General features: G+C 38.0%; 1 protein-coding gene across 10 annotated transcripts in view; it reads right to left on the reverse strand.

Annotated features, from left to right (window-relative positions):
- Window positions 1–4,310: 4,310 nt before the first annotated feature.
- MPP7 (membrane palmitoylated protein 7) overlaps window positions 4,311–18,687 on the reverse strand; it is a 323,210-nt gene continuing 308,833 nt past the window's right edge. For 9 of the 10 annotated variants that reach the window (XM_036352096.1, XM_036352155.1, XM_036352125.1 and 6 more), the window contains 4 exons: window positions 13,424–13,517; window positions 11,586–11,694; window positions 9,110–9,253; window positions 4,311–7,365 (listed from right to left, as the gene is read on the reverse strand). In XM_036352096.1, the coding sequence (XP_036207989.1) occupies window positions 7,186–7,365; window positions 9,110–9,253; window positions 11,586–11,694; window positions 13,424–13,517 (527 nt within the window). In that variant the 3' untranslated portion in view covers window positions 4,311–7,185. The remainder of the gene's footprint in view (window positions 7,366–9,109; window positions 9,254–11,585; window positions 11,695–13,423; window positions 13,518–18,687) is intronic. The other variant, XM_036352146.1, reaches the window with a different exon arrangement.

Below are 18,687 nucleotides of genomic sequence, written 5' to 3' on the forward strand. Positions count from 1 at the left end.
TTTAATGGATTCTTTTTATAATTCCTCTTTGAATTTACTTTAACCCCACATGTATTGCCTTCAAATTAAAAAAAATATATAATTTAACTTATATGTAAGTAGACTTGTATTGTTTCCTTCCCTCTTCCTTCCTCAGTTGTTTTGGTATCTAATAGATTCCTAATAGCAACATATTTTCTTAAGTCATTACTTCATGTTTATATAGCTTTTTTTCTTAAACAATGATCTTTGGTCCACCTTACAGGTTCTAAAGTGTTTTAAAGTTCAACCAGTGTGTCAAGGCATGGCATATGACACCTGAAGGAAAAGGCAACCTTTGGTAAGTGAAAGTAGATATTGGGATAGTCTGAGTTGCTCTTGGATACGGCCTTACGTTAGGAGTGGTTCCAGCAGAAAGTATACAGCCAGACAGTGACTTAAACTAGCACAACATTTTTTTGCAGCTTTACTGATATATAATTGACATATAACATATGTAAGGGATAAAGTGTGATTTGATACATGCATATATTGCAAAATTACTACAGTAAAGTTAGTTAACACCTCCATCACCTCATATAATTATCTTTGTGTGTGTGAGAGAGATAATACCACACTCTCTTAGCAATTTTCAAGTATATGATACAGTATTAACTATAGTCACCATGCTGTACATCAAAACTTACTCATCTTCTAACTGGAAGTTTGTGCCCTTTGACCAACATCTATTCATTTTCCCCACCTTCTAGCCCCTGATAACCATCATTCTATTCTCTATTTCTATGAGTTGGCACTTTTAGGTTCCATATGTGAGAACACACAACATTTGTCTTTCTCTGTTTCACTTCACATAATGCCCTCAAGGTCCATCCATGTTGCCACAAAAGGATTTCCTTTTTTTAATGGGTGAATACTCTCTCTTTATTCATCTGTTTCCGTGTCTTGCCTGTTGTGAATAGTGCTGCAGTGAACATGGGGATGCAGATACCTCTTTAACAGCGTGATTTTTTTCCTGTGGATATATACCCAGAAGTGGAATGGCTGGATCATATGGTAGCTCTATTTTTAATTTTTTGAGGAACCACCATACTGTTTTCCTTATTGGCTGCACCAATTTATATTCCCACCAATAACAGCACATAAGAACATTTATTGTTTATTCAGCAGAAGAAGAAGTCCCAGGAATTTTATATAGCAGTTCAATATTCTTATAGATTTAGAATCTTTTCCTTTTTCTACTTGGCCATCCTCTATAGACTGGCCTTTATCATCCACTGGTTTAGGGCTAGGATTATGGCTGTCATTTTGGCAAGTATTGCAACATAGTTAAAGCATCTCAAACTGGAAGGATCAGGACAGGGACATAAGAGATTTTCACTCCATGCAGATGTTTGTTTAAATCAGGAAAACAAGTCTTTCTCGTAGATCCTTAACAGATATTACCCGGAATGGGGTAGTAGCATGACTAACTCAGCTCCATCACTGCAAAGAGGATATTGTCATGATTGACTTAGACCAATCTTGATTTGTCACTAAGGACTGGGACTCAGGAAGACTAAACAGAAAATTGTATATTCTGCTAGTGTTTGTGTGCTTGTTGTTATAGCCACTGTTTGAAGATTAACCCACTCATACAGGCGTAGATAAATCAAGCTATATCTGACTAACGCCATAGTATTCTGAGGAAACATTGTAAACTATATATGAGTATAGTTTAAAATGTATATGCACTTTAACAGCTGACAACTCAATTTTGAAAATGAAATGTATTTTAATAAACACTGCCTTTATAATTATTTAAAGTGTCCATTATCCTATATGCATTATCCTATATAATAAAAGCATAATATGCAAATTGACCGAATGGCCTATTGGTGGGGGGCGGGGTTGGTGAGCAGGTGGTGGCTGGCCAGCCAAGGCATGTGCCAGTGGGAAGAGGGAAGGGATGGTGATTGGGGGGTGGTGGCAACCAGCGGCAGAGGAGGGGCAATGGTGGGGGGGGGCGGGCAGCCGCTCAATGGCTGGCGCAGTCCCCTGATCGGCCCTCCCTGTTGCCTCCTGCAGCAAGAGGCCAGACTGTGGCTTAGGGAAATCCCCTAAGGGCTGGGCTCCCGGAGGACTGCGAGAGGGCACAGGCTGGGCTGAGGGACCCCTGCCCCCCCAACCCCCCCAGTGCATGAATTTTCGTGTACCAGGCCTCTAGTGTATATATATAGATATAGATATAGATATATAGATATAGATATATATGATGAATAGTCACTCCCATGATTACCAAGTCTTGCCAGTTTCCAGCTTTGGCTCAAGTTAGAGCAACACCAGGATGCACAATGCAGTGAAAACAGCATGAAGTTGGAGGAAGCCAGACATGATTCAACTCTGATTCAATACATGTCACCTCTATCACCTTGGTTAAGGGACTTAACCCCACATCTCAGTTTTCTCAACTGTAAAATATGAAGACATCTTCCATATAAAGTAGTTGTGAGGATTAAATGAGATAGTATATGGAAATTGTATAGATGTGTGATGATTAATAAGTACAATTTGTTCTGGTAGTGATTAGGCCTGTGTAGATAGATGGATGTATACTGAGTGGCCAGGTTATTATGACCACCCATCAGTACTTTGTTGGGCCACCTTTTGCCTTCAATACTGTGGCGATTCTTCTTGGTATTGAGTCCACGAGATGTTGAAAGGTGATGCAAAGAATCTGACACCATGCCTGATGAATAGCACTGTCCAGTTCTGTGAGATTTGATGGTTGTGGAACCAGCTGCCTGATGGCTCTTTTAACTTCATCCCACAAATGCTCAATTGTATTGAGATCTGGTGATTGTGGGGGCCACCTAAGCAAGGTAAAGTCTCCCTCATGTTCTTGAAACCACTCCTGCACAATAGGAGCACCGTGTCATGGCACACTGTCTTGTTGAAAGAAGCCATCTCCATTGGGATACGCCATCAACATGATAGGATGAACCTGATCAGCAACGATACTTAGGTATGTTGTGCTATTCAGACGTTGTTCCATACAAATTAAAGGGCCCAAGTCATGCCAGGAAAACATGCCCCAAACCATAACACTGCCCCCACCAGCTTGAAGGGTTGTACTCATGCATGTGGGGTGCATGCTTTCATGCTGTTTCTGCCAAATTCTCACTCTGCCATCTGCATGATGCAATTGGAAACGTGATTCATCGGACCACATGACTTTTTTCCAGTGCTCGGCTGTCCAATCCTTGTGTTCCTGTGTGAATTGGAGATGTGTTATCTTGGTAACTGCAGACAGCAAAGGTGTTCGAATAGGCCTTTGGCTTCCATATCCCATATGATGTAGTGTATGGCTAATTTGCCTACAAACATCAGGTGGTCATTATAATCTGGCCACTCAGTGTATATATGACAAATGTAAAAGAAATATATTTCTAGCCTTTCTCAGGTTAAGTAACTGAGCAAGCATTTGAAAAGAGTGGTAGCAGATGTAAGAACATTAATACAATGAAGAGACATTTCTTTCAAATTGATATCAACTATATTGCATACCAGAGGCAAAAAGTAAAAACTAGATCACTTTTATATTGAAGATTACCTAATGATTTCCTGATGTAACACTTGGAGTAATGGAATTTTTAAAAATAATAAAGCTTATAATAGAAATTATTTATTAGGAAACATCCAATGACATAACTAACAGGGAAACTATGTAGGGTAACTAGAATATTTGTATAGCTATTTTTTAATTATGTTATGTGAGAATGATCATTATAAAACAGGAGCCCACACTTAGTGAATATTTCAATTCCAAGTTTAGTTCCTATACTTTACATGGATCAGCTGTTTCATTTCATACCTACAACAATCCCATGAGATAAGCACTATTATTGTCTCCATTGTTTTCTAATGAGAAAATGAGGACTAGAGAGATTAAATGACTTTCTCAAGGTTGGGAAGCTAGTAATAGGCAAAAACTCAACAATTATGCTCTTTACTGTAACACTGTATAAGTTTTCATATGCACAGCAGAATAAGTTTAGCTTTTTGCCTATGAGGAAGGGGGGGGGGGGGAGGCTATTACCAACATGGCAGCCTGGATAGAGCATCCCACTGCATTTCTCCACATCACTGAACGGTATGGGTAAGAGCAAGACTAGTGAATTCCATTTCTCAAAAAACTTGGTGAACCCAACAAATATTTGAAACAAATATGAAATTTAATTTTAGACACAGCAAGTTCAAATAAATCACTTGATATCAGTAAAGAACAGAATTTGTTCTACCACTGGAAACAGTGTAATCTCCAAGTGAAAAAACAATTTTTAAGAAAGTAGACACATAATTTGAAGATACTTTATTAAGATCAAAGGTTTTCCATTACATTTATTTATAAATTTTTACTAGTCATAAAGAAAATAAATAATAAAACTCTATCTTCAGGAAGCTTTTAACAACATAGTTTTGTAAATCTGAGAAGTTTCCATGTTCATCAATTTTAAATTATCATTTAGATATATATACATAATACCAGGAATGTCAGCCTTAAAAATTCAAAAACATCTATATTGGTAGGTAAAATAGTGGTACAATATTATATTTCAATTCCACCTTTTTATTTTTAACTGACTCTCATTTGTTAGTCATGGGAATATACAAATTTCTTCTTGATCTTGGATTAAATATTTGGATTTAAAAAACATTTCTCTTCTCTCAAATAGTGGCTGACACTGTCTTGGGAGCAGGTTACTTAAAGAACTAGTACAGGGAGGTGCGCAGCCCATCGTTTCCTTGCCGGAGGAGTTTGGGGTGCAGAGAGTCCAGAATCAAGAGCCTCTGTGACAGTTATCAACCAGCCCTTGGAGCGGGCACTGCCTTATTAAATTGTAACCATATCCTTTGTAAGCATCAAGTGGCCATGTAAACTTCACCTGCCAGACCATGTACACTACCTGATAAAAGATTTCTCAAAGTACCCCCCTTTACACTATTTTCAAAATATTATTTAGCTCCAGTCTAAAAAGGGAGAAAGGTTTGGACAGTTACATTTTTATAACATCTCCAGTCCCCAGAAGAAAAAGGATTCAGTCTCCACCATCTTACACTATCTCTACCCCTACAGTAAAGAACTGAGGCAGTTATCTGCAAATAAAAAAAAAATTCATGTAGATATTTCAGAAAAAAATAATTTGGATTGCCAAATTATTTATATGATTGCCTAAATTATCATATATTTCCCATTACTTTTTGTATAGGATATTTTCATCAATAGTCAAACCATTTAAGTAAGACTTGACCAGCACACAATTTTAAGTATGGCTTTAGGATCGGATTTGGCAATCCCTCCCCCTCTTTTTAAAAAGCATATTGTTTACTATTTAGTTAATAAACATAGAAACCATTGTTTGGATTATGTTGTTAAGTGATACTTAGTCTGATTATCTAAATATGTTGGTGTGTGTCAATATCATTACAGTACTTGTTGTCTCTGTTCCTAAAATGAAATCTGACATGTCTGAAGGAAATCCAGTGGCTAATGCTACCACATGTCCAGTGCACATATATAACACGCTAGTGGGTCTACCTGTGTACGAAATAAAGGTCAAATATTTACATGGAATGCTGACCCTGACTTATAAAACTACTATTTTAAGTTATTTCCATCTATACATATAATTTATTTTATGAGTAGCCCCATTTAATAATTAAAAAATATGCCTCTCATATAGTTCATAAATATATAAAATTTTACTGCATTCTATTTTTCTTTAAACATGGCATCTAAACTCTCTTTTATAAATCAACAAAAACCTTTCTTTTTTTCTGTTTGAAAGTCACGGATGCAAAGATTTTTTGATTGGCAGGATCTTACTGCATGCAAGAATGACAGGACATATTCTAATATAACTTATGAACATTACTATTTTGAGCTATATAATTTACTTGCTGGAGGTCAGTAGTATAAAAGAAAAATAAGAGGTTCCATCTAAAAATTTATAAGAGCCTTTCTTAAACTTCTTAAAAATGGCAAGATTATGGTGGTACCTGGCTAGTATTAAGAATTATTTTGATGAAGAAATAAGTTAATACATGAAAAGTTTTCTGAAGTACATCTTAGTACAATTTAAATATATGGTGATAAACTGTGCATATTTAACATTTTTGTCTTTAACTATATCTTCTTTAACTATACCAGAAACATGTCAAATCTCTGCTTTTAGAATAGGAATCACATTCTTATAATTTATTGGGAAAATCCAAAGCCAGTTAAAAAAAAAACAAAACACACTTTTTTGTGACTCTAGAAATGTTACCTAAGGATATACAAATAAAAATGTCCTTTGTAATCATTTCTTGCACCAAGATATAAACATTTTAAGATCAATGCTATAGGAAAAAATTTAGTTACATATATAATCAATTTTAGCCCTATCTTCCTTTAGTAAATATTTGTTGAGTACAGATAGTACTCATAAGTCCCTTCAAGCTATAACAAGAAGGTCACTCAGGCAGTTTTTCAGTAATTCCTTTAAGAATGATTTTTAAATGCACACACTGGTCCTCGAATAATGTCGTTTTGTTCAACATAAGTTTCATTACAACGCTGATGAGATGCCATAGGAACTTAACTCCTGCTTATATCAATTAGCTTACGGTAAAATTGGTTTCCTTATAGGTCATTAAATACCCACTATTAATGACATTAAGCGAGGACTTACTGTACTGCATATACATCAGAAAAAGCTTGCACTTTTAGAATAGAAAGAGGACCCCTATGATCATCTACCCAAAATCCAGCAAAGCTGTCCTGTCTGCCTGGAGCTGCTCAAGGCTTCGTAGCTAATTCTTTGCAAGTGCTAATGAGCAGATTTGATGGCAGCAACCATGTTTGACACCAGCTGATCTCTAATATTTATTCTCTAGTTATGTCTCTCTAAAAACGTCAACCTCAACTTGGAGATAGAGCTATATATAAAGACAGGCAGAAAGTTCAAAACTGCTCAGAATACAGTACTGTACAAATTTCAATTTTGGATCTTATATTCAAACATTGTGTTTGAAATAAGGCTATAAAAAGATACAAACAAAACTAACATTCAATTTTAACCAAGATTGCACATCTATGACCGTGATAAAGATTTTTTAAAAACATCCTACCACCAAAATGGTAACTGATCTAATCATTACTCTACAATCAATGGAAATTTCTCTTAGTTATGAATGTAACCAGCTCACTGGGACCCAATGAGTCTCTGTCTCCAATTTGTCAAAAGTTGTTTTTAGTTCTTTGAATGCCATGGTGAGATCATCATTAACTATAATTTTGTCAAAGAGATGACCATACTGACTTTCCATTATCTGTGCTGATTTAATCATTTCTTCAAAGTCTTCTTCCTACAAAAGGAAGTTGTTTTTTAAGTGGTTAACCAGACAATTACATCACATCAACGCAAACATTCCACCACTGGCTTATCTAATGCTGTTTTGTGTCCATTCTCTCACCTCAGCCAGAAATGAAAATTACCCTCTTTAATTACAAGTTCTTCAGAAGTCATAATTCCTAATATTGCTGCTTCTCTGATTTGCTTATACCTAAACTGATCTGACAAGAGTCAAAACTTGCGTCTTACCTGAAGTTCAGGGTAATCAGTCACTAACTTATAATAGGGATATCTCAGTGTCAAAATAGTTATGAGGGAGGGATGGGAAGAACCATCTACTCTGATACTGCATTATTTATGCTTCTTCATAGCAAAGAATTTAGAGCATAAACTAGTTTTTCAGAGTTGGATACATTTATAAAATGATAGTTACCAAGTCCTTCCTATGCTTCATTGGAAGTGGGTCAGAGGCCCATCATACCCACGTTTTTGAGCCAGGAAATATTTTAGTTGATTATGTAACTCAGAGTTATATATAACCATATACATAAATGTGAGCTAAATCCTAGGACTATGCTATCATTTATTATCTCCACTGAGAAACATTTAAGTTTATAAATAGTATAATAACTCTTTACACAGCAACATACTAATTTCAAGTCCACATTTCAATGTCACAGAATATTTCACAACAAAAAATTTAACTTTAGTGTTAATCTGGAGCCCTCAGTAATATCATATGATGATACTTATTCAGCATGGATATGTATTGCCAGTATTTTGTAAAAAAGATACTTATCAAATACTGGGAATCAAAAGTATAATCTGTATTTTGTAACCATAATTTATAGTGTACAAATTAAAAATGAGGGAGGGGAAAGTTAAGAGAGAGAGGAGAAAAAAGGTCTTGACATTTAATTTCTTTGCTCTTTACTTTCTATCCTAAGGCAGAATATATTATCTTAAAGATAGAAACAGCCGAAACCGGTTTGGCTCAGTGGATAGAGCGTCGGCCTGTGGACTGAAAGGTCCTAGGTTCGATTCCGGTCAAGGGCATGTACCTGGGTTGCGGGCACATCCCCAGTAGGAGATGTGCAGGAGGCGGCTGATCGATGTTTCTCTCTCATCGATGTTTCTAACTCTCTATCTCTGTCCCTTCCTCTCTGTAAAAAGTCAATAAAATATATTTTAAAAAAAAAAGAAAAAAGATAGAAACAAAAAACAAGGAAATGAAAGGCCTTGCCAGAAATCACTGTAGTCATTAACATACCGCAGTTGCCATTTATAACAACATTCATAGGAAATAAAAATACTGAATAATTACATGAGTCTACTATACCCAAAATGATGCTTTTTCCTTTATTATGCTAAATATTGTTGATGCAAAAAGACAAAAAAGGCAAATTATTAAAATTTTCATCTAGATCATTAATGATTAATAGTAATTGACTTTAGTATTTTTCCCCTTAAAAATAATAGTCTGAAAACCAACTGGTCTAACTTTTGTATAAATGGCCTACAAAAATTTTATAAGTATGCCAAATAGTTTTGAGTCAATTTAATATGAAGATGCATTCATGGAAGCACAAAAAGCAATTACAGTACAATTACTCAAAATGTCTGTACCTAAACACAATTCTATATTGTAGATTTTTGGATCACACTTCATCTATTATAGTTTTCCTAAGATAGTCACTACTGCATATGTGATTTTAACTACTGCTTATGTATTTTCACTAAAGCATCATGATACTTACTGTAAAAGGCTTCACAGTACCCTGGTCATCTCTACTTGAAATAATCTTTGCATTTTTTCTTGTCTCCCTCAAACGCTCTATTGATGGAGGCTTTATAAATATCACATAGGGCTTAAATTCTAGTGTCCTTAAATGCTTCACTGTCTACAAGGAAGAAAATAAGGTTGTTTTTATATTTCTCCATAATGTCATGAGCAATTTTTACAATAAAACAAAATTTTCTAAGGAGTAAATTTCTTAAAATTATTTCCTAGTCAAGGTCAGTTGATCTTTCAATGTATTATTCAATCAGTTGTTGACAATTAAATGTAATAAATCCCCCTGTAAAGATGATGAAGAATGTAACTTGCCTTAAAAAATGTTTTGAAATATACCATAATTAATATTGAACTGAAGCGGCTAGAAATACCATAAAAGTGATTTTTAAATCAAATCCCCTATGACTTGGATAACGTTCTGTACACAAAAGTCTTCCAGCCATCCTATTTAAGTCTCTTCCTGACTTTAGGCATGGGTTCTCCTCTTTCCTTCTACTCTTCAAAGTGCCCCAAAAGGGCAAGCCTCCTGCTTTTCATGAAGCTTGCCAACACTCCTCCAGAAAATATTTTGTTATTTACACTATAAGTGACAGGGGACAGAGGAGCTGGTGAGGCACTGAGAAGGTAGAGTTTAACCACACCAAGGAAGTTGGGAACAACTAGCCCCAGGACACCAGCGGGAGGTTCTGCTCAAGCAAGAGTGTGTCCCATTCATCGCTGGTGCCTGAGTCAGCCACCCTACTGACTCCTGATTAGTGGCCAAGGCCTTCTCCGGGCCATCCTGGCTGGCCCTTGGAGGTTTTACACCCTGGGGTGCAGCCATCCCTGAAGTGAGAATCTGGCTGCTGGTTATGAGGAAAATGCTGTGGGTTAGGTTTCTGCTGGAGGCTAGATGGTGTGACAACTGAATGGCTTCATCCACTGGCACCCTCAGTCCACATGTTCCTGAGATTTCCCAGGGTGCCAGGCAGAGACCTACCTGACAGCAGCAATAGGGGCTCATGCCATGGAGTTCCTGTGAAATGCCCCACAGCTCTAGTTATACACAAACCCCAAATCTAGGATATAGATAGAACCTAGAACCAAAAGGGCCATTGTTAAAAAGCCTATGTAATAAAGAGCTAATATGCAAATTGACCTTTACACCCTTGCACAAGATGGCCGCCACAAGATGGCCAGCAGGGGAGGGCAACTGGGGGGGACCAGGCCCGCAGGGGAGAGCAGTTGGGGGGGACCAGGCCAGCAGGGGAGGGCAGTTGGGGGGGACCAGGCCAGTAGGGGAGGGTAGTTGGGGGGGACCAGACCTTCAGGGGAGGGCAGTTGGGGGGGACCAGGCCAGCAGGGGAGGGTAGTTGGGGGGGACCAGACCTTCAGGGGAGGGTAGTTGGGGGGACTAGGCCGGCAGGGGAGGGCAGTTGGGGGGGGAACCAGGCTGGCAGGGGAGGGCAGTTGTTGGGGACCAGGCCGGCAGGGGAGTGCTGTTGGGGGGGACCAGGCCAGCAGGGGAGGGCTGTTGGGGGAACAAGGCTGGCAGGGGAGGGCAGTTGTGGGCAACCAGGACGGCAGGGGAGGGCAGTTGCGGCGGACCAGGCCAGCAGGGGAGGGCTGTCGGGGGGGGACCAGACCAGCAGGGGAGGGCAGTTGTGGGCAACCAGGCTGGCAGGGGAGGGAAGTTGGGGGTGACCAGACCTGCAGGGGAGGGTAGTTGGGGGGACCAGGCCAGCAGGGGAGGGTAGTTGGGGGGGCAGCAGGCTGGCAGGGGAGGGCAGTTGGGGGGGACCAGGCCGGCAGGGGAGGACAGTTGGGGGCAATCGGGCCAGCAGGGGAGCAGTTAGGCGTCAATCAGGCTGGCAAGGGAGCAGTTAGGCATCGATCAGGGTGGCAGGAGAGTGGTTAGGGGCAATCAGGCTGGCAGGCAGGCGAGCAGTTGGGAGCCAGCAGTCCTGGATTGTGAGAGGGATGTCCAACTGCCAGTTTAGGCCTGATCCCACAATGGTCGGGATCCCAAGGGGTCCCAGATTGGAGAGGGTGCAGGCTGGGCTGAGGGACACCCCTGCCCCAGTACACGAGTTTCGTGCACCGGTCTTCTAGTTATAAATATTTATGATAATATATAAGAATACATATAATGCAACATTAAAAAAAATACGAAATATAGAAAAGAAAATCTAAGAGACCTTATACTTGGAAAAAATTGAATATAAACAAGACTTACAAACACAGATTTGGAGGCTTTTCCTACTCCTCTTTCTAACAATAATATGGGCTTTCAGTTCACCAAAAACTTCTCAAATTTTTTGAAATGCTTTTGTCATCTTAGCAAAGCCACATACATGACCAAAGTGAGTAGACTTCAGATTCAACCTTGTAGTGAGATGCTCGCATCAAGCTCAGATACATGGGCTGGAAGGGTAGTGAATAGTTCATTATTTACTTACATGAGGTTGAACATCCAACAAGCAAACTTTGTTTTTAGCTAGGACAGACCGAATTGAGTCTATACTTGTGCCGTAGTAGTTGTTTTTATATTCACCATATTCAATAAACCTGTAGAAAATTAGAAATGCATCAGAATCATTTATGAATTCAATATATATAGGTAGCAAGACATAATTCATATAAGTAAAAGATATTCTTGCTGAACATGAAATTTTTTTACTGTGTTTAATAAAATAAATAGAGCCAAGTACTCCAGAATGTCAATTTAGAAATCTTTTATTTTACATTTTTCAAATCAGTAACACTTGCTTGTATTACACTTAAGCAGACAAAAAGTACTTTAGTCCAGCAGTACACTAATGTTTTCCATCACCTCTTTTTCAGAACTAATGCAATGCAATAAAACAGTGAATAAGCCAAACAATAGAAACTACTGAAATTTCACTGCGCACTACAGAATAACCAGCTTTAGAACCAGAGGAGGAACAGGTTGGTGGCTAATGGAACCAGGGCAGCCAATTATGTGCTATAAAAACATAATCGCTGTGCCAAACACGAAAAAAGCATTTTGATGTTTCAATAAAATTCCATATTCCTGTATTAAAACACACATTGCTCTCTCTAATACCCTAAAGTAATTCATGCTTAAGCAAATGGAAGACCTGGGGAGAGGGCATGTAGGGCTAGCTAGAGGATATGCTACAAGCAAGATGATTAACATTATTTCAACTTTTTGAAAAGCCAAATATATATAGAGGTATATATGTAGGAAACTGTGGAACTAGGGATCTATTACATAGCTGTTAGTTTTTAAAATAAAATTGTATTCAAATTATATGTTAAAATTCAAAGAGGAGGGGGAAAGGACCATAATAACACTAGAGCAAGCTTCCCTCGTTATTCAAACAATTCCTATACATTTATCCTCCCAGAAACAGCAGCTCTAGCCTATTAAAAAAATTACAACCAAAGATTGCTAATAAGTACTAACTAAATTACCACCTTTAGTTGGTTTCAAATATTATAAAAATTAAAATACATTTCAAATGGAAGGGAACCCTCAATTGTCTAAAACTGGATATACAGGGACATACTGAAAAACGGTCACACAACCCAGCCGGTATGGATCAGTGGGTGAGCATTGACCTAGGAACTAAGAGGTTATTGGTTCAATTCCTGGTCAGAGCACATGCCTGGGTTGCAGGCTCAATCCCTAGTAGGGGGCATGCAGGAGGCAGCTGATCGATGATTCTCTCTCATTGATGTTTCTATCTCTCTATCCCTCTCCCTACCTTTCTAAAAAAATCAATAAAGCCCTAGCTGGTTTTGCTCAGTGGATAGCAGGGGTGGGCAAACTTTTTGACTCGATCGAGGGCCACAATGGGTTCTTAAACTGGACCGGAGGGCCGGAACAAAAGCATGGATGGAGTGTTTGTGTGAACTAATATAAATTCAAAGTAAACATCATTACATAAAAGGGTACTTTTTTTTTTTTCTTTAGTTTTATTCATTTCAAACAGGCCGGATCCGGCCCGCGGGCCGTAGTTTGCCCACGGCTGGCCGATAGAGCATTGTTGGCCTGCGGACTGAAGGATCCTGGGTTTGAATCCAACCAATGGCACATGCCCAGGTTGCAGGCTCGATCCCCAGTAGGGGGCATGCAAGAGGCAGCCAATCAATGATTCTCTCTCATCATTGATATTTCTATCTCTCTCTTCATCTCCCTTCCTCTCTGAAATCAATAAAAAGTATTAAAAATAATAAAAAATTAAAAAATTAATAAAATTATATTTTTTTAAAAACAAGTCACACAAAACTATAAAAAATGTCTACTTACTTGTTATTTTGCACATCTGTCTCAAACAAATGCTTGGAAATGAAAATATATTCAACACCATCACTCTCCTGGCTTCTTCTTGCTCTGGTAGTGTCTGTGATTTAATTAAGAAGAGTTTAGAAAAGTCTACATCAGACACCCTAAAGAAAATACTAAAAAAGAAACCATCCTGTATTTAATTAAATTAGTTTTCTTAAATAAGATTAAAACTTTATAAAAAAGCAAATTAGTTAATAAACTATAGTAAAATATCATTTATTTAGATTTTCCACTAATATTAAAATTATATTGATTTGAGGGTGGATCAAAATTAAATTGTATTATGCCTGTACTATTATTCATTATTTTGAAGGTACTCATATGCTGATTAAATAAAAATGCTATTTCAACCCTTGAGAAATAATTCTTGCAAACAATATACTTATTATTGTTATTTACTGGTCTTTATTTATTGAAGCAAATCTAATGCCCACTAGGTTATATGATAAACTCTGAAATTATTTTACTAGCTTTCATACCCAGCACATAGTATATATCATCAATGTTTTATTTTACTAACTGAATAAAGTTATAGACTTCTATGTGCTATTCATTCCTCTTTTGCAAAACCAAAAACATCTTCCTTGGAATACTACTGAACTTCCAAACTTTCAATAACTTTGGTTAATTATTTTCTACTTAATTATAATGGAGTAGAAAAATACAGGATTAACTTGAAACAAAACAACGTAAGAAACTCTGGACCCAAAACAACTATGTGAATACTCTAAAAATAAATACAGCAGGTAGATTGTGAAGGGGAGTCAACCTGCATGGGGAAGAATTTAACCATTATTTCTTCTTCTTTTTTGAAATATTTATCTTTATTGTTGAAAGTATTCCAGATGTTCCCCCTTTCTTACTCCATTGACCCCCTCCACATTGTTCCTGCTCCACCCCCAGGCCTTCACTGCACTATTGTCTATGTCCATGGGTTATGCATAAAAGTTCTTTGGTTAATCTCTTCCCACCCCTCCCCCTCTTCCTTCTGAGATTCCATAATCTGTTCCATGCTTCTATGTCTCTGGATCCATTTTGTTCATCAGTTTATTTTGTTCTTTAGAGTCCACATAAGAGTGAGATCATGTGATATTTGTCTTTTTCTGCCTGGCTTATTTTGCTTAGCATAATACTCTCCAGGTACCTCCATGCTGTCTCAAAGGGTAAGAGATCCTTCTTTTTTACAGCTGCATACTGTTGCGTAGTGTAAATGTATCTCAGCTTTTTTTATCCACTCATCTACTGATGGGCACTTGGACTCTTTCCAGATCTTAACGATAGTAAAGGACACTGCTAGAACATAGGGGTGCATATGTTCTTTCGAAATAGTGTTTTGGTTTTCTTCAGATATATTCCTAGAATTGGGATTGTTGAGTCAAAAGGCAGTTCCATTTTTAAGTTTTTGAGGAAACTCCAAACTGTGGCTGCATTCCCACCAGCATTGTACTAGGGTTCCCTTTTCTCCACATTCTTGCCAACATTTGTCATTTGTTGATGGTAGCCATTTTAGCAGGTGTGAGGTGATACCTCATTGTAGTTTTTTAATTTGCATCTCTCTGATGATTAATGATGTTGAGTATCTTTTCATGTCTCTTGGCCATTTGTATGTCCTCTTTGGAGAAGTGTCTATTCAGGTCCTTTGCTCATTTTTTAATTTAATTTTCTATCTTTCTTTTATTAAGTTGTATGAGTACTTTATACATTTTGAAAATTAACCCCTTATCAGATATATCATTGGCAAATATATTCTCCGATACAGTGGGCTCCCTTTTTATTTTGTTGATGGTTTCTTTGCTGTGTAGAGTTTTTTAGTTTGATGTAGTCCCATTTGTTTATTTTTTTTCCTATGTTTCTCTTGCACTTGGTGATGTATCAGTGAAAATTCTGCTACGTGAGATGTCTGAACTGTTGCTGCCTATTTTTTTTTTAAGGATTTTTATGGGTTTACAACTTAAGTCTCTTATCCATTTTGAGTTTATTCTTGTGTATGGTATTAGTTAGTGGTCTAGTTTCACTTTTTTGCATGTATTGTCCAATTTTCCCAACACCATTTATTGAAGAGACTATCTTCACTTCATTGTATGCTCTCACCTTCATTGTCAAGTATTAATTGACCATAATAGCTTGGGTCAATTTCTGGGTTCTCTGTTCTGTTCCACTGATCTATACACATGCTCTTGTGCCAGTACCAGGCAGTTTTGATTACAATGGATTTGTAGTATTATACACAAGAAGAATGAAATCGTATCAAGCATCTTCTCAGATCACAATGTTATGAAGCTAGAAATCAACTACAATAAAAACACTCAAGCTCAGCCACGGTGGCTCAGTGGTTGAGGATTGACCTATGAACCAGGAGGTCATGGTTCATTCCTGATAAGGGCACATGCCTGGGTTGTGGGCTCAATCCCCAGTGTGGGGCATGCAGGAGGCAGCCAATCAATGATTCTTTCTCATCATTAATGTTTCTATCTCTCTTCCCCTCTCCCTTCCTCTCTGAAATCAATAAAAATATATTTTAAAAAACACTCAAAAACATTCAAACACATGGAGGCTAAATAGCATTAAACAACTAGAGGCTTGGTGCACGAATCTGTGCATGGGTGGTGGAGGGTTCCCTTGGCCTGGCCGGTGATCAGGGCTAATTGGGGACACGGGAGGTTGGCCAGGTGAGGGGCCACAAGAGGTTTGCTGGCCGGTGGGAGGGGCCATGGGGAGGTTGGCTGGCTGGGGGGAGGGCTGTGGGAGTTTGGCTGGCCAGGGGCAGCGGCTGTGGGAGTTTGGCCAATTGGGGAGAGGGGCCATTTGAGGTGAGCCAGCTGGGGGGAGGAGCTGTGGGAGGTGGGCCAGCTGGGGGGAGGGGCTGCGGGAGGTTAGCAGGCCTGATTGGGGCCATAGGGCTGGCTGGCTGAGGGGAAGGAGGGGCCACTAAAGGTTGGCTGTTGGAGCTCACTGACCACCAGGGGGCAGCTCCTGCATGCGTCTGCCCCTTGGTGGTCAGTGCGCATCATAGCGACTGGTTGTTTGGTTGCATAGGCTTTTATATATATGAGTTACCAATGAGATCTAGGAAGAAATTAAAAACTTCCTGGAAACAAATGAAAATGAACACACAACCACCCAAAATGTGTAAGACACAGCCAAAAGCAGTCTCAAGGGGGAAGTTCATAGAACTACAGGCTTACCTCAAGAAACAAGAAAAATCTCTAATAAACTACCTCACCCTACAACTAAAAGAATTAGAAAGAAAACAATAAGAAATGCCCAGAGTAATGAGAAAGAAGAAAATAATAAAGACCAGAGTGGAAATAAATAACACAGACTACAGAAACAATACAAAAAAAATCAATGAAACCAAGAGCTGGTTCTTTGAAAGATAAATAAGATTGATGGACCTCTAGCCAGGCTCATCAAGAAACAAAGAGGGAGGACCCCAATAAATAAAATCAGAAACAAAAGAGGTGAAGTAAAAACTGACACCACAGAAATACAAAAGATTGTAAGAAATTATTATAAATAACTATAAGCCAACAAATAAATTGGACAACCTGGTTGAAATAGACAAATTCCTAGAAAAATATAATCTTCCAAAACTGAATCAGGAAACCTGAATAGACCAATAACAACTAATGAAAGTGATGCAGTAATAAAAAACAAAACAAAAAACTCCTAGCAAATAAAACTCCTGAACCCTAGCTTCCCAGGGGAGTTTTACCATTCAAAGAAAAACTAATACCTATCCTCCTCAAACTATTCCAAAAAATTCAAGAGAAAGGAAGACTTCCAAGATCTTTTTATAAGGCAAGCATTATCCTAATTCCAAAACCAGATAAAGATACTACAAAGAAAGAAAATTATCAGCAAATATCCCTGATGAACATGGATGCCAAAATCCTCAATAAAATATTACCAAACAGAATCCAGCAATATATTAAGAAGATTATTAACCATGACCAAGTGGGATTTATCCCAGGGATGCAAGCCTGGTACAATATTCTCCAATGTTTATTTCTTCTTAGCTTTGCCCTCAGGGTGGGATCATTGACAGAGCATCATGTCAGAATATATGACTAAGTTCTAACATAAGCCTTGACTTTTTGGTTAAAAGAACCAGAAGAAAAATGCCCCTGTGAGGTGAAGAGTGTGGAGGGAATCCATGAATGAAGAGATCTGGAAAAGGAAATATTCTAATTCTGAGTATGAACCCACACTAGTCTAAGAATAACCCCTGAGCCATACACATGCAGTTCAGGCTCAAGCATAGCAAAGTTTTAAGACGTGAACTGAGATTAGAATACACAAGTATCAGCCTATCCTATGAATAACAGAAGTATGGAACATACCCAAACCAATATAGTAAAGGCTTAGAGAACTGAGCTGAGAGTTGAAGTATGCACACAAGTATGAATCTAATCCCTGAACTACAGGTGATAGGGCAGACTCAAGCCAACAAAGCAAAATTTAGAAAACTAAAGTGACATTTAGACTATAACTCACATAAAAAGACAGAACTTATAGTCTAAACCAGCCGTGGGCAAACTACGGCCCGCGGGCCGGATCGGGCCCATTTGAAATGAATAAAACAAAAAAAAAAAAAAAAAAGACCATACCCTTTTATGTAATGATGTTTACTTTGAATTTATATTAGTTCACACAAACACTCCATCCATGCTTTTGTTCCGGCCCTCTGGTCCAGTTTAAGAACCCATTATGGCCCTCGAGTAAAAAAGTTTGCCCACTCCTGGTCTAAACACAAACTGGTAGATAATTTGCTAAAATAAAACATAACATTCTCCAGAATATTATAACAGGATTTGGAGTTATTAATACAGCACTGAATTCACAATATCCAGAATGCAATTTAAAATTATTCAACATAAAAATAACCAAGAAAATATGACGAATTCTCAAGGGGAAAGATAATAGATGGCAACCCTCATATACCCAGAAGTAAGAACTATCAGACAAAAACTTTAAAGCAATGATTATAATAACTGTGCTTCATTAGGTAAAGAAAACACACCTGAAATAAATTAAAATATGGATTTTAGCAGACTATAAAGAAAAAAATTAAGTTTTAGAACTGAAATATAGACTATCTTACAGAAACATCATTAGATGGGCTCAGTAGAATAGAGAACACAGAGAAAAGGGCCAGTGAACTGGAAAACAGATCAATAGGAATTATAAAATCTAAGCAACAAAGAGAAAAAAGTTAAAATAAT

The sequence above is a fragment of the Myotis myotis genome, unplaced genomic scaffold, assembly GCF_014108235.1.
Source record: "Myotis myotis isolate mMyoMyo1 unplaced genomic scaffold, mMyoMyo1.p scaffold_m19_p_1, whole genome shotgun sequence".
NCBI lineage: Eukaryota > Metazoa > Chordata > Mammalia > Chiroptera > Vespertilionidae > Myotis > Myotis myotis.